General features: G+C 57.6%; 1 protein-coding gene across 1 annotated transcript in view; it reads right to left on the bottom strand.

The window, feature by feature from the left end:
- The window catches only part of LOC132213911 (protein Daple-like), a 142,232-nt gene that overhangs the window by 123,551 nt on the left and 2,476 nt on the right, over window positions 1–16,205 (bottom strand). Inside the window, 9 exon segments of the mRNA XM_059660791.1 lie at window positions 417–608; window positions 654–947; window positions 2,424–2,561; window positions 7,204–7,349; window positions 9,237–9,409; window positions 9,663–9,784; window positions 10,415–10,542; window positions 15,615–15,786; window positions 16,100–16,181. Coding sequence (XP_059516774.1) covers window positions 417–608; window positions 654–947; window positions 2,424–2,561; window positions 7,204–7,349; window positions 9,237–9,409; window positions 9,663–9,784; window positions 10,415–10,542; window positions 15,615–15,786; window positions 16,100–16,181 — 1,447 coding nt within the window.

Raw genomic sequence — 16,205 nt, 5'->3', positions numbered from 1 at the left:
CCCACACGGAGTGAGGGGCCAAGAGCAGGTCAAGTGTCGACACCAAAATAGCAGGACCCTCAGGAGAGGCAGCACCCAGCCATGCTGAGGACAGTTCTCCCTGCACTCAAGGAGCTGCTCTGGGAAGGCCCACGGCAGAAACGGACTGCCCCATGGGCCTAAGCTTAGTCCTGGGCCCCTCTCTGCACATGTGACCTTTCTTGGCAATTTGTGCCCTTTCTCTGGATAAGCTCCATGTGTACCCTCTCTGATCACTTTGAAAAGTGCATGGAAAATCAGTGAGGACATAGAGAACCTGAACAGCACTACCAACCCATTTCTCCGATATTTACACAACACCCATCCAACCGAATTCAAGCCACCAGAAAGTTGACCGGGGAGGAATCCGTCCTAACTCATTCTGAGGCCAGAATTACCCTGGTGTCCAGCTGCTTGTCCTGCTCCAGGTCCTCGGGCTGCAGGGTGTCCAGAGACGTCTGCAGCCTCTGGTTCTCCAGCAACAGGTCCGGGCTCTCCCGCTCGAGGGCGTGGACCCTCTCGGGGGCTGTCATCAGGGCGCTGACCTCCATGGCCAGCTTCTCGATCTCCTCCTGCAGGCGATGCAGCTCCTGCTCCAGCTTCTGTGTCCGCACCACGTGCTCCTTCACCCGCACCTTCCTGTGCTCCAGCTCCTGTGCCTGCGCCGCCTGCGCCTTCACCTGCTCCAGGTCCCGGCACAGCTGCCGCCGCTCCCACTCCATCATGGTCACTTTCCTTTTGGTGTCCGTCACCGTCTGGAGGAGCACTTTTTTCTCAGTCTTCTGGCCCTTCATGCGGGCCTTGCTGCTGGTCTGTGAACTATCCCGCAGTGAACGCACCAGTTGTTTAAGATCCTTGAACTGCAGGAAAACACAATGGAAATGACACAGGCGTGATTTCGGTCCAAATTGGAGACCTAAAGTGTAGGCCTGAAATGCCCATTTCATCATGGACCCAAAGGACGTCTTAACGTTTCCCAAAGGCCTAATATGGACAGAAGGTGAAGGCACGGAGATCCCCACCCAGACAGTTCCAGTCTAAACACTTTCACAGAAGCCAAATGACTTAGAAACAAAAACCACATCTTCTTTTAAACAATGAAAGTGATTTCCTTGGTGCTTTTTACCCTGGTTCACAGTGGCTCGAGAGCTGACCGCCCACCTCTGTGGCCGCCCCTCACGCCACTCTCCCTGCAGACATTGCACATGATCTTCCCTCTGCTGTGAATGCTCACCTGCCTCCACCCGCGGCCTCCAGCATCACTGGCTCCTTCTCATCCTCCAGGGCTCAGTGTGATTGACAGCTCCTCAGGGAAGCCCTGCACCATGATTCTAAATGTCCTCCACCTAATAAGACTCTCCCTGGACCCACGTATATTCCCTCAATAGCACACATCTCAAGTCACCTGTCGTTCCACCTCCTAGACTGGAAGCCATATTGGGGGAGGGTAGATGCATGCCTCTTAAGTCTACACAGCACCTCCCCAAGCCCCTTTTCTGCAATACTAGAGAGGCTGAAGAACTCAAGTACCTGATACCCAGCCTCCCTTGCAGCTAGGGTTAGTCATGTGTCAGGTGTGGCCAATGAGATGTCCACAGAGGATCCCGGGAGGTCTTCCCTCTGTCTCTTCACACTCCACATTCTTCCTGCCCACTTCTTGGTGAGGTACTACAGTCACTGCCAAGACTGGCAGAGCAGGAAGACAGAAGCCTGGTTTCTGGGTGGCGTCCCTGAGCCGCTGCCCCAGCACTGAGCTGCCTACCCTAGGACTTCCTGTGGGGTGAGGCAGGTCGACCCTGGAGGTTATCCAGGGCTCTGAGTGTGAAGCTGGACATTTGAAGGGGGATATTTTTCCTACGGGCTGTCCCATGAGCTGCAGGACATTTAGCAGCATTCTGGCCTCTCCCACCACAGCCTGGAGCACAGCCAGGAGCACCTCCCCTCTCTTCCCCCAAGTCATGACAATCATAAACAAGATGGCCAGTGATCTCCAGCCAGTGTGGGTCAATGCTTGAGCATCAACCTATGAACCAGGAGGTCACGGTTCGATTACCGGTCAGGGCACATGTTCAGGTTGCTGGTTCAATCCCAGTAGGTGGCATGCAGGAGGCAGCCGATCAATGATTCTCTCTCATCATTGATGTATTTATCCCTCTCTCCTTCTCCCTTCCCCTCTGAAATAAATAAAAAATAGATTGAAAAAACAAAAAGATTGCCAGTGTCCCTGGGAAGCAATATCTGTCCCCGCGCCCCTGCTGTGGCTGGAATTGCTGGTGTGAGCTGCAGCTGAGGGAAGAGACTGGTAACCCGGGAATCACTGCTGGATTCCCAGGACAGCCTATGGTCCTGGACTCTCCCTCTTGTAGGCAGGGGCGCCAGGGGAGGCATGGCACGGGAGGGCCTACCTCCTGGGCTTCCTCAGCCTTCAGGGTCTCGATGTCACGGAGCAGCTGTTCTCTCTCCTCCACCAGCTCCTCACAGAGAGTCGCCAGATCCCGGCTGGTCTGCTTTTCTCTTTCCATCTGGACTTGCCAGTCTTCAATCTGCGGAGCCAAAGACCCAGCCCGTGCAAAAGTCCGTTTCAAGGAGTGAACTGTGTTTTAAAGCAAACCCGAAACCTGTCAGCCCCACGGAACACTTTATCAGGCCTTTTCTCAAGGGAAACCTTCTTGCCCCACTTCCTGGGGAGGTACATCAGCCACTGCCAAGGCTGCAGAGCAGGAAGGGAGAAGCCTGGCTCCTGGGTGGCGTCCCTGAGCCGCTGCCCAGGTCAGGTCTAGTTGTGCAGTGAGCTCCCCATACCCTGGACCATCACCTCTCAGCCCATGGTGTACACTTCCAGCTCATGGTAGAGAAAAAGGCCATGGACACCCATCGGTCAGCTTCCCTCCCAGCTTTCCACTGCTCACTCTCAATGCTTCCGTCTTAGGCCGTGTCCACTACTGTCCTGAGGGTTAGGCCACATTCCTGGGCCAGCAGCCACCACTGGATGTCCTACAGGGACTTCACCCAGTTGGTGACATTCCTATTCATCCAGCTGCTCTCAGGGGTCCTCTGCTATCTCTCTCCCTCCTCTCCCCTCCAAGTAAATGGACCACCAAGGCCTGTCCTCATTCCCCATGTGGCTCCCCCTCCACACCCCACTGCTGCCCAGGCCAGACCAGCTCCGTCCTGCCTGGACGACTGCCCAATCAGCGGCCCAACATGGAGCTCTTCTGCGGGAACCACCAGTGCCCACTCCCTGAACATGAACTGCCTGGACCTGCACGTCCCACACTCTGTGCCTGACACCTGAACACCGTGATGGATGCAGATTCAGACTCAGGGTGGGCCCTGAGGTGCGACTCTCAGGCGAGGCCCGTGCTGCTGTCCCTTCACACTGACAACAAACTCATGACCACAGGGGACAGGAAGAGGGTCATTCCCTGCTAACGATGTGACTGTGAGCAGGTGTCCTTAACTGACAGTGCCAGCAAGCAGCAGGCATGGGCGCCAGCTTCTGTCAGGGTGACATGCTCAGCTCACACCTGGCAGGGGGCAGGTACAACAAGAGCTGACCCCTCCTGAGAGCGCCAGGCCCCTCCCACCCTCAGAGCTTCTGACATGGTCATTCTGGGCTGGGGCCCAAGAGCCTGCATTTGACTTTTGACCCTGATGCTGGTTTGGGATGATGGCTCTAAAGCTAAAACAGAGGAGCCCCACGATCCAGATCAGGTGGCTCTCAGAGCTTTTAGACACCTGAGACCTCAGGCCACTGACTAGAACCTCTGGGGGCAGGACCTTCAGACACCCTGCAACCCAGTGGGCAGCAGGACCGAGAGCTGGCTCCATTCACCGGGCTGGGGGTGGCCTGGTACAGGCAGGTTGACAAACTCCTGGAAGGATCGCTGCTCTAATGCCAGCTCTGCCTACTTTTCCTGGGCTGAGGCCGCCCTGCCTTTATCTCACAGGTCTGGGCACTGTCTCCAGACTCCTAGGAAGTATCAGGCAGGGAGCTTCTTCCCCATGAGGGGGAGGGCCAGGCACAGTGGGGCTCATATCCGTGCCCTCACAGCACCCTGTGGGCACACCCAGCCCCCTGTCCCAACATGGGGAACCGAGGACGGGGCAGCCCCACCCAGCCAGGGTCAACAGCAAAAGGCGCTGCAAGGAGCTATGTGTCTGAGTCTTTCTCACAAGTGAGAACACCTTTCTTCTCCTTCCTGATCGCTGCCTCACTTCCTAGCACCAGGTCTGGGCTCAGCAGGAAGCAGGCATCTGCCCTGATGGCAGCGCCTGCTCTGGAGCTGGCCCTGAGGGGGAAGGCCCTGCACAGCTGTCAATCCCCCTCATTCAGAGAAGGACACCAGCCCAGGGAGTCCAGTGATCTGCCCAGAGCCCCACAGTGAGGATGCGGCAGAGCCAAACGCACCGCAGTGGGCCGACCCCAGGCCTGCTCTCTCAGACGGGGCCTGGGGTGTGTGCCCCCCAACCTCCTGCCTTGTTCACCCCCCACCCTGTCTTACTGTTAATCCTTCTCCCTGCTGCCCCCCATCTGTCCCAGTGAAAGGAATGTTATGTCCAACCTTTGCATATCTGGCATGGCTGCTTCTTGTCTGAAGCTGTGATTGCCCCATGCCCCCCCAGCACCCCCCACCCGCTGGACACCCCCATCTTTCTCTGCTTCTGTTTGCCATGGAACTGGAACTCTCACTCCTGTCCTTCCCTGAAGGCCCTCCCTTCCCCTAGGGCAGTGGTTCTCAACCTGTGGGTCGCGCACAATGAAAATACATCCTGCATATCAGATATTTACATTACGATTCATAACAGTAGAAGAACTACAGTTATGAAGTAGCAATGAACATGATTTTATGGTTGGGGGTCACCACAACATGAGGAGCTGTATTAAAGGGTCACGGCATTAGGAAGGTTGAGAACCACTCTGAGAGCTCACTGGGCGGAGATGGTTTCCTGTCTTCCTCAAAGCACCAGGCTTGGGCCGCGGGCTCCTGTGTGGAGGCTCCAGGTCCCCAGAGCACACGGGTGCCAGGGGCCTGCCATCAGCCCCTGTGCTGCGCTTGTGTTCCCACGATAGGCCCCAAAGGGCTGCCCTCTTCCTAAGAGGAATGCAGTCTGAGGATGTCAGTGCCAAGTGAGGGTGGGGGGCGCACCCTCTCTAAGGTCCACAGAAAGGTCATGAGTTACAGGGAAGGACGTGAACTTCGGGAACTAAGGTTTACACAGACCGAAGGGAGCCTACATCCTGGGCGACACTGGGTGGTGGGAGAGCCGAGCTGGCACTGGGGGCCTGGGACTCCAAGCCGCCTGTCCTGGCTGACCCTGGTCCCTTCTTCTCAGACACCTCCCAGAGGGCCACGTTGTCTGGACGTGTCCAAGATGGGCCTGTCCTGGCTCCAGGGAGGTCAATGTCAGGCCACGTCCCCTGTGGTTTTTAGCTGATGGCCCAGATGCACCATCGATCCAACATTAGGGAGGACCCATGATGCAGCCAGGCCCCAGCGGGCTGAGCAGGACAGGGAGGAGAGCAGAAGGGCCGCCTTCGCAGGGCTCCTGGCAGCAAACAAGGGACAGTGCTAGTCTGGGAACTGTGGCCCCTCCCTCCCACCAGGGGCTCAGAGCCAAGACAGGTCTCTGAGGGCTGTGGCAGGACTGCCCTGGGGTCCTACAGGGAACTGATCAGGAGAGGAAGTGGGGATGGGACCCGAGAGACAGGGCTAAGGAGTCATGTGGGGAGGCGGCAGCCACCACCTGTCCTGTGTGTGCGGAGGAGGGACCAGAGTCGACGCCGAGGGCAGGAGAAGCATCAGAGATCATTTCTCAGCCCTGCGGGGAGCTGGGCCAGAGGCTACAGCGCAGGCCTCTGCAGCTCACCCCTGAGGACCCGCCCCATTGGAGGTTCTCATCTTTCTAAAGGTCAAGCCTTTCTATGTCGGCAGAGGTTGAGCTGCCATTTACAGAGGCATTCACTGTGCCCGCCCACATGAATCTAAAACCCAGGCTGTCTGGTGGCTTTCCCTGAGCTGCGCTGCACAGAGTGACGCGGTACGAGGAGGGCCTTCCTCCGGGCCCCCAGGGAGAGGACACGCTGCTTGGCCGCTGCTCTGCTGCTAGGCGCACGGAGCCTCAAAGGACGAGAAGCCTGAGTCACGGAACCTCGGACGCCCCACGAGGGGCCTGGAGAAACCACTGCACAGGAGGAGGGGCGGTCCCAGCCTCACCCAGAGATGAAGTTCCAGCAGAGTTGTGACCAGCGGCACCCAGGTCTCCGGTCTGCAGCCCACGTCCCTTCCATTGCCAGGGCAGCCTCAGCAAATGACGCTGGCAGGACCCCTGGGCCGGTCGGGACAGACACCCAGACACCTGAAAGCACCAGTCCTGCCAGGTGGTCAGCAAGCAAGAGTGACCTTGCGCCTTCCTCACCCGGAATCCGGGCACCCGTCAAGGTGTGCTCAGAGCCCGTGACGCAGCTGTGTCACCCGTGTTGGCTACATGGACTGAGGCCCTCTGACCCAGAATGAGCAGCACAGGGAGGCCGTCACTAGCTTCTCAGGGCCCTTCTTGCCATGTGAATGGGGTCCTGGTAACTGTAGGATGAACCTGGCTGGTAAGCCTGTCTGTCCTCCCAGATGTCTGTTCTACTGTGCTACTGGGAAGACCTGGTTTGTCCAGAAAGGCAATGCAGTCCAGCCATCTCCTCTTCCTCATCCTCTCGACCGAAAGGAGAGAGTGGGCACTGCGCTCCTGTCACCAGCAGCCAAGCCCTGAAACGGCCCATCCATGGTCTCCACACGGGAGCGAGTCTTCCATCGCTGCTTCTCTCCCGGGCCCGCCTGATGGTTTCTAACAGGGCGCTGCTCTCCTTCCATGAGGCATTCACCACGGGATGGACCCTCTGCCTGCACTAACTCACACCATCCTCACCACACCTACTGGTGGGTGCATCACTAACCCCATTTCACAGATGAGGGCAACGAGGCACACAGAGGTCCATCGTGTGCGGTCTCACTGCTGCAGGGACTCCTCATGCTGCCTCGTGACGCCTCTCCAGGAGGCCTCCTGTCCCCCTACCATAACAGTGGCTGCACTGGACTTTGCCTGTCCCCCAACTGTGCATGCTCACCGACACCTGGGTGCTCCCCCTGGCCACTTTCATGCCTGTATGTTCTGGACACCACCCACGGGTACCTGCTTTCTGAGCTGCTGGTTCTCCTTCTCCAGCTCCTGGCGCTGGAGGCTGCTCTCCTGCAGGGCCAGGGAGGCGTGGCGCAGCCCCTGGACGGTGTCATGGAGGCTCTGCTTCTCCTTGTCCAGCTTCAGGAAGCAGCTGGAGGCTGAAGAGCAAAGTGGAGTCAGAGCCCATATTCCAGGGGCCTCAGCTTCTGCTCTCTGCCCCCGGCGCTGAGAAAGCCATTACCCTGAGCCCTAGGCTTGAGGGTCTGGGATGGTCAGCTGGGTGCCCTTCCTTTTTCCCAGGGCGCTGTTGCTGTCTGCACCTGAGGGTTCCTCGGGCGGTTATGGCCCCTCTGCTGGCTCAGCTGGGTTTGTTAGGGGAGCAAGCAGAGCTTAAGAAGAAAGCAGGTGATGGTAGAGAGGAGCCAATGCAAACGTTCAAGACAGTGGAATTGCTGGCACCACTTTCTGCCACATTTTAACCTGACCGTCAAGCCAAGGATTTCAGAGACTAACGGAGATGGCAAAGAGAGTGAGCTCTCTGTGCCAGACTCAGAGTGGTGGGAATCCAGGTGGCTCAGCCGAGGGTGTAGCGGGGACACGATCATTGACCGCATGTCTGTGGGTGGAAGAGGCTATGGGGCGCATATGCCCAGTACTCGCCATCTCTGGGTAAGGTCCTTCAGTCAGAGATTTCATTTTGTACTTTCACAGTTGCATTGAAAGAGAATGAGACAGTGTATCCAAATTGCTTTTAAAATTCTAAGTGGGATGAAAACATAAGGTAGAAAAAGGCAATGTCCTCCTTTGCTTTTAAACAGCTTCAATGCGGAACAGAAAGGGAGCACAGACCTGAGAAGAATGGGAGTTCGCGGCCCCTCCCTGCCGCCAGCAGGTGTGTGACTTTGGGAAAGTCCCGGGGCTTGTTCAGGAGGAAAACATGACTGTCTGAGGGGTCAGGGTTGTTCCCTCGCCTGTCCCTCCAGGCCACACACTCAGCTCTGGGAGCCTTATCACACTGTACTGCTAGTAGGGCTGCTCACGAGCACCCCAAGAATCAGAGCAATGGGTATCTTTGGATAAGACAAGGGAGAGGAGAACAGCGATCCTTTGTTGGCGCCCCGTGGGCCAGGCACAGCCTAATGCTTCACTGCCTCCTCTCACAAGATACCCATAGCAATCCTGTGAGGCAGCTTCATTACCCCCATTTTTCAGATAAGAAAACTGAGGTGCAGAAGAGGTCACCTGGCTAACACGTATAGGAGCCAGGACTTTAAACCAGGCCTTTCTGACTCAAGAAGCCACCACCCCAACCACACAAAGTATGTTCACGCTTTGTTCGTGAGCTGCCAGCTGAGCAGTAGGAGTTGGGAACACGAAGAAGAAGTCAGTCAGTGAAAGGCCTCACAAGCTGCACTGAGCATCTGGATCAGGGAGGCTTTCCAACCCCATCAGCCACCTTGGTCTCTAACAAGCACATCTGGTCTGAGCCAGGCCCAGCCAGCTGGCACCACTTCTGTGTCCCACCAGGGGGCAGTGTGCTCCCCAGGAACCTGAACTCCCAGAGCCTGGATTCCCAGGACTGGGGAGACACCAAACCAAGGAAAGAACTAACTTCTCACACAGACTCGCAGTTCAGTGAACTGATTTTAGGTTTGGAGTGGATGGGACGCCTTGAAGAGAAGGAATACCCAGCTGCTTTCAACAGCCTTTCCATGACGCTGAGGAATGTTGCTCAGAATTGAAAAAGCAGCCCCTCCCCAAACCAACCTAAGGCCCTCCTGGCTCTGCAGAGCTCTAAGCAAACCCTAACCTGCACTCTCAGGTGCACGTGTGCTATTATTGGACACAGGAACTGGCTTGTTGTTTGCCGGGTGCTGAGGCTCCTGCTGCACTGCCAGCCACCACACCCACGTTTCCTGGCCACCCCCTCACCTCCTCTGGGGGCTGGGAGGGGGCCAACACCAGAGGGAGTGGAAGAGGCCTGGGTCCCCTGAACAGCAGCCACTGAGCAGCCCCAGCCCAGGAAGACGGAGAGCAGACCATACCCATCTGTCCGATGATGAAATCAACGGAGGAAACCATGCCCCGGGTACAACTATCATGGAGGCGAGTGACCACTGGGGACACCTCCTGCATCCCGAGCTTCCACTCCTCCCCCGACAGATCGAAGACCCCCCTGGGCATCAGCGTGCTGTCATCTGGAAGCTCCTGGCACTGGCTGAATGGAAGCTGAGAAAACTGGCAGCACTTCCTTCGCATTTCGCGGCCTGACTCAAGGTGGCCAGGCCCTTCATGTTCTTGGGGAGAATTGCAATGACACAGTTCCAAATGGCCCTTCAATAAAACCCTATTTACTTGGGTAGAGGAAGGGCTGACACATGAGTTTCAGAGCCAAGGGCTCAGCTCCCTGGGTAAGAGAGAATCCACAGCCAGGCTGGCTCTCAGCCACCAGGGGCTGCTGCTTACCCTCTGACAGCTGCTCCAGCTCCCAGTGCAGGTGGGCGGACTCCTCCACACTCTGCCCTTGTGCAGTCTTGAGGGCCATGATCTCTTCCCGCAGCTCCTCAAGGCATTTCTGGTCTGTGTCCCGGGCCTAGTGCAGGAAGTGGGGGTGGGGGGTGAGGATGTGGACTGGGGCACGCTCTGGAAAAGCCCCGGCCCCCGTGCATCTGTCCTCATTCCCTCAGGATGAAGGTCCTCCATGCCCCTGCTCAATTCCAAAAACACAGCTGCACAGAAATGACTCCAGTACATGGCCCAGCTGTGAGACTTACAGCCACTAAAAGGTATGCTGACCCAGTGACCTAGGGGATGAAGACACCCGAGGTCTCTGAGGGGTGTCTGAACAAAGTGACGTACAGCGCAGGACTTTAGAGCAAGTGCTATGGTGTGGCCCCTTAGCAGGCCTAATGCCTTGGAAAGGCCGTAGGGACTCACATCACAGCTCAACCCACATCATAAACGCCAGGGAGACCCTTTTTTGCAACAGAGGCCCAACCCCTCCATCCTCACAGGAAAGCAACACAGCATCAGGCCCTCTCTGTGTTGGAGGCTTCAGTGGTGCCCACTCAAGCCACTGAGCTTAGCAAGCGACTCTCCGCCCTCAGAGCGTCACTGTGTTGGCAGCAGCACCGACCCAGTAGCTGAACATCAGAGACGGGCACAACATGAACCTAAAACTGCCCCCATCTCTGCTATACGTGGTGACCACAGCTTGTCCTACCAATTGTAGGTGGTGCAGCCTAGATTTCAGCTGCACATTCTCCTCCTCCCGCTCGAATAGCTTATCAATCCAATACCAAATCCAATGGTCCTGGAGATGGCTCTCAGTGTCCATGGAAAAATAATCGTCTCCAGTCGGCACCTGGTCAGCAAGAACACACATGAGAGCCATCAGGTTAAGGCCCCTGATCATGACAACAGTTCTTCCAGTCACTGGGCCCAAACCAACAACCTAGGGATGACCCTGCTGCCTCGGGAAGCTCTGTCTCCACTTTTGAGCCCCTGCCCTTCTCCATTAGGCCAGGCCAGATGGAAAAATCCCCGCAGCAAGACACTATTTAAATTCGGGAAGGGAACACTGTGGGAGTGTCTGACATGTACAGCCGCCGTGGTTGGACGCGTGCACCTGCTGACAGGTGTGGGACGTGGCTGAGCCACTTTCTTAAACAAGGAAGGGGTGGGGCTGAGAGTCTGTCCTGGCTTTGAGGGCCGAGTCTAGGCCTCTCTCAGTCACTCCACTGATCTGGGTCATGGAACAAAATTCAGAGGAGCTTTTGTTCAATAGCAGGTCCTATTTGAACATGTCACACACCTACTCTTAGAGAAACAACAGCTCTGGGCAGTTTCCCGGCAATGAGGGTCTGTAAGACACAACAAGCAAACCAGTACTATGGCCTCTGTGTGCCAGGCACATGCTGGGGGTGGAACACAATGGTGGGGCCCCTACAGGCAACCTCACGGGAGGCGTCCACTGCACTCACTCCTGTCCCAGTGCCCAGCACACACCAGGGAGCTGTTCAGCTCATCCCCCTCATCTCTGGTCCCACCCCACCCCCACAAGCCCTCCCAGCGCCACTCAGTCTCAGGGCGACTGAGTCTCCCCTGAATGCACTCAGAGTCTGCAAGCATGCATCCACGGGGACATGCCCATTTCTCTTGGCGGGCTGTTTTCCAAGGCTTGCCCCACTCACGGGTTCGAATACCTGGGAGCGGGCCAGTAGCTCCTGCTTATCCATCACGTGTTCATTTCCCTGCACGGGCCAGAACCCCGGATTCTCGGTAGAGGGGAAACCATGCACCTACCACCAGTGGACACGGTTCTGGTCAAAGCCTGGCAGCTGGAAGGGTTTGGTCAGTGACTCTGGCTTAACCTCGCAGCCCCCTTCCTGCCTGTTCCTGGCCCTGCACTAGGTGCACTCTGTCTCTGCCACATTCACTCTTCACAACAGCCCCCAGAGGCAGGCAGGGACAGTCCCTTCTTACACACGAAGAGGCTGACGGGTCAATTAAGGAATGAACCCCAAGTCACAAAGCCAGCCAGGTGTGAAGCTGGGCTTGTATTCAGGCAGGAGAGGTCCAGTCCTGTTTCTTCACTGCCCTCAGCAGCCTTGCACCTTATCCTTAAGGAGCCCGCGTGGGTAAGGAGCCCCAACCACTATCAGAGCTGTGAGCCAGAGCTCATGGAGGGGCTTCTACAGGAAGGAGGCCCATCTCTCCCCGCTTGGCCACTGCCCCCAGAATTCTCATCTTGTGTCTACCCACCAGTACTTACCAGTCTCACCATATTCTCAGGCCCTGAAGGATCCCATAGCACAGCCTCTCAGTCATCCTTACAACCAACTCCTACTCAGCCTTCAAAACCCAGCCGGAATTGCCCACTCTGAGGACTTCAACTCCACTCTATCCCACCCACTGAGTCAGATGCTGGGCACCCAGAGTGCCCACTATGAGGCAACACTGAACTGGCCTGTGAGCCCGCCCCCCGCAAGGCTATTCCTGCAGGGCAGGACTATGCCACTCCTCTTCTCATGGGCCCCCAGAAGTGTTCAAAGACACTTGTCAGCTGAATCATACCATGAGGGGGAGTCAGAGGTGCCATGTGAGTTGGGCCCTGAAGGACCTGGGGAAAGGCAGGATGGACAAGTGTCCAGAAGCAGAGTACAGCATGGAACGAAATGATTTATAGCTATTCTTCCAATGGGCCTCAGTTTTCTGGGGGTGTCAGCCTTCCCCATGTATCAGGCAGCAGAAACATCTAAACCTGCTTTGCACACCCCACCACCGCAGAAGTGAGAGACCAGACCCCGAGAAGCTGTGCCCAAGTCCTAAAGTGGCAAAGGCTGGGCCTGGAGGAGGCAGAGAGTGTGAGACCACCTGCCCCGGGGCCCGATCTTAAACCCAGCTCCTACCTGCCTTACCACCACCCGCCCTGCCCCTCCCTGCAAGATCGGATCCAGGGGCCCCATCTGTGGACAGAACGTCACGTTATAAGCTCACTAGAAACGTGTTCCTATCGACGCCACCCGCTGCCAGGGCACGAGGGGCTCAGAGGTGCCTCGACCACCTCTTCTGTGCTGGATGGGGACAAGGCTTGCTCCACACCCAGCAAGTGGAGTGAGAGCTGGGACTCCCCTGCGGAGCCTCCGCCGCCTCTGGGAGCAAGACCTGCCCAGGAAGCTCAGTGCCTATCCCTCTCTGAGGGGCAGAGACAGGCCCAGCTGGCCCTCAGCTGCTCAGGACCCTCAAGGCACCCGCACGTCTGCGCTCTGGAAGTGGGAATTTCAGCCAAGGACAAAGCATGGGACCAGCGGGACCTTCCAGGCACTGTCTCTCTGCCTCTGTCCTCCACCCCAGGCCCTGGCAGCAGAGGTGGGATGAGCGTTTGCAGACGGAAGTCAAGGATCCCCTGGTGCACCCCCACTTCCCAGCTGTGCCTAGGGGCGCCCAGGCCTGTCTCCTCAGGTTGTGGCACTGACACCCTCCCCTTTTATGTTTCTCAGTGGCAACACTGGACGGCCACCCGGGCCGTCTGTGGCTCCCCCTACACCCATAGGAGGGCCCAGAGTGGTGGGTGTCCACGTGACAGTCGTGTTTGGCTCTCTGCTCTGCTGCCCATCACACCCGACACTGTCACCGTCCGAAGGAGACAACACCTCTGATTCCTCCGTCCTTCTCCCCAGGTTGCAAGTCTTTTCATGCTGAGATGTGTTTTTACTTGGCCTGTGAGGTCACTACCAAGTGACTTGTGTGTGCCAGGCCCAGGCATGCAGTCAGACAGGCCCTGCCCCTGCCCTCAGGGGCTCGAGCTGCACACAGGAAACCTGGCCCAGCAGGGCTGACGGGAGGCTCTCTGCACAGCCTGCAGGGCTGTTGGCACCACTGTGATGTAAGCATGTGGGTGCAAGCTCTGTCTTCGCTGCTCCCTGGGCCCTGGCACACGGGCCTTGGAGAACAGTGTGACTCATCCTCTATGTGGCCTGGTCTCCATGGACCTCTCTATTTCTCTTGTAATTCATTTACTAATGGAAAGTGTAAGGCATTACTAGTTTCACAGCAAAATGATTAATTGACTAGAGGCCCGGTGCATGAAATTCCTGCTGGGTTGGTCCCTAGGCCTGGCTGGAGATCGAAGTGTGAGCGCCTGGTGTGGAAGGGCAGGTCACAGCTGACCTCTGGGCCCCTGGCCCCTATGCACCCCCCTCCCCCCCATACCTGAGTCATGGTGCCCAAGTCTCCATACGGAGATGTGGTGAGCAAGGCCAGACACTGTGGGCCGGAGAGCAGTGTAGGCCTCTGGTCCACCCAGTGGTTTCCCACGGAAGCACGGCGGGCAGCACGCTCTCTCCTGGCCGGCCTTGCAGACCAGCTCCTGCTCGAACCCACCAGGAGCCCCACAGGCCCCTGTGGTCCCGGCTGCTATGGCCTGGCTCACCTTAAAGAGGTTGTGCGGGTGCAGGGTGGGCTCCTCCTGGGCACCCAGCACCTGAGCTCAGGGGCTTCCCTGGTGGGCGAGCCCTGGCATCCTGGGGGAGGGTTGCAGGGGGAGTGAGAACGAGCTCGCATTCTTACAGCACTTCCATCCCTGTCACCCCAGCTCCAGGTTAGCCAGCAAGAGGTCGCAGCGCATTGCCAATGCCAGCAATGTTCCACGCCGTCCCCTGGTGGTCAGCGCATGTCATAGCAAGCAGTCGGACTCCTGGCCTCCCTGTGGAACTCCCATCCAAGGGGACAATTTGCATATTAGGCTCTTATTAAATAGGATATTAAAAATGTTGCTGCTGTTATCCAGAGGCATGCACCTTGAGAACACGGAACAGGGGTTCCCACAGGAAACCCTGCAAAAGCCCAGAAGCTCCCCAGTGCCAGGAGTGAGTCTCGCTTTGTGTTAGATCCCCTGCTCCTGGCGCAGGGCTTGGCGCCACACAGGCCTTCAGTCACTGCGTCTGCATGACTGAGCGAGGCTGCTTGGACAGACCCGGAAAAGACACGGAGACAGAGGCTGAGCCCTGAAACCTACCCCCATCCACGGGGCAGAGTGTTGGCTGAGATGTGGGCCTGCCTTAGGTTCCCCGTGTGCAGGAGGCTGCGGAGGCGGCAGCCTGGGGAAGCTTGCACATGACCTTCCGCAACCCTCCTACCTGTGAGTGAGGGTGCCCGTGCCCCACACCTGTCTGTGCTGCAGATTGATGCCCTTCATCACCAGTAGGGCCAGGGGACCATTTCCAGAACAAAGCCGAGAGCTGGCCTCCCACCCAAACCCGTCCTGGGCTGGGCTGCTTGGGCACAGCACCAAGGGTGCCTTCTCCCCAGGGGGCAGAGCAGTGAGCCACCAACATTCCTGCGGGAACAACCATTCCCTGAGTAGGTGGGAGGAGCAAACAAGACTGGAAGAGAGGGTCCTGAACCCACTGCTCACATGAGGCAGCTGGGTGCATGGTCAGAGCATCAGTAACCCTGCCTGGGTCTTGGTCTCCATCCCCCCTCAGCCCTGACACCCTACCCTGAACAGGCCCATAACCTCGGGATCTGAGTAGGCTACACCACGGAGAGCTTCATATGGGACTTGCCCAAATACCAGGTATTTTACCTCTTTTATTGTATAAACCTCACAGACTAGTACATTTATCTCTGTTTTATAGATGAGGAAACAGTCCTGGTAAGATTTAGCCATAGAGATTACAAGGAGTCTTAAAGAAAAAGATCAGTGAATAGAAAGTCATCACTATAGCATGAAGGAGGAGAAGGGAAAGTCCTAGAAGAATCAGGGCCTTTCAGCCACAATCCCAATCCTATTCCTTCCACTACCAGAGGGAGCCCAGGGGACTGGCAGACCGTCTGGGGTGCAGGGAGAGGGCCAACTGGGGAGGCATCACGGCCCCTCTCCCCTCTACCAGGAAACAAGTGCCCGCGGGCTGCCTGACCCTGCTGGGCTCACTTCCATGGGGCTGCATAGAAGTCTATGTCTTTCTCCTTCTGCCTGAGGCCCATCGCTTCCATCTCCAGCCTCTCCACGTGCCTCGCCTTCTCCCTCAGGGAGTCCAGCTCAGGGAGGGGGGCACGGGCAGCCTGGGCGCTGGCTGCCAACTCCATGTTCTGGGAGGTGGGCAAAGGCAGGGGACCTGGCTCAGGGCACTCTCGGGGCTGGGGAAAGGCCCAAGTCCCTGCAGCCCTAGGAGAAGCCAGGGGCGGCCAAGCTGGTCCATGTGCAGGCCCCTGTGTGGGGGCCCCACATGCTGTCACTGCAGCATGTCACCCCCCAGAAGCTCCCAGGACAGCTGGCTCTCAGGCAGCGCTGCTTTGAGCGGGAGGGAGAGGTGTCCCAGGTCACGTTCCTGGACCTGGGGCCCCGGTGACTGGGGCGTCGAAGCCCCCTACCCCCGGCCCATATGATAGGCCTCCTGCTCACATTGCGCCGGGCCTCCTGCAGCTCCAGCACCAGCTGGTACAACTGATGCCTGGCGTCCGCCAGCTGCTTCGTCTTCTCCTCCCTGCGGGCGATGAGAACACCTGGT

The sequence above is a fragment of the Myotis daubentonii genome, chromosome 12 (assembly GCF_963259705.1).
Source record: "Myotis daubentonii chromosome 12, mMyoDau2.1, whole genome shotgun sequence".
Lineage (NCBI taxonomy): Eukaryota > Metazoa > Chordata > Mammalia > Chiroptera > Vespertilionidae > Myotis > Myotis daubentonii.
Note: the sequence above shows the minus strand (reverse complement) of the source record. Positions and strands in the feature narration are given on the sequence as shown.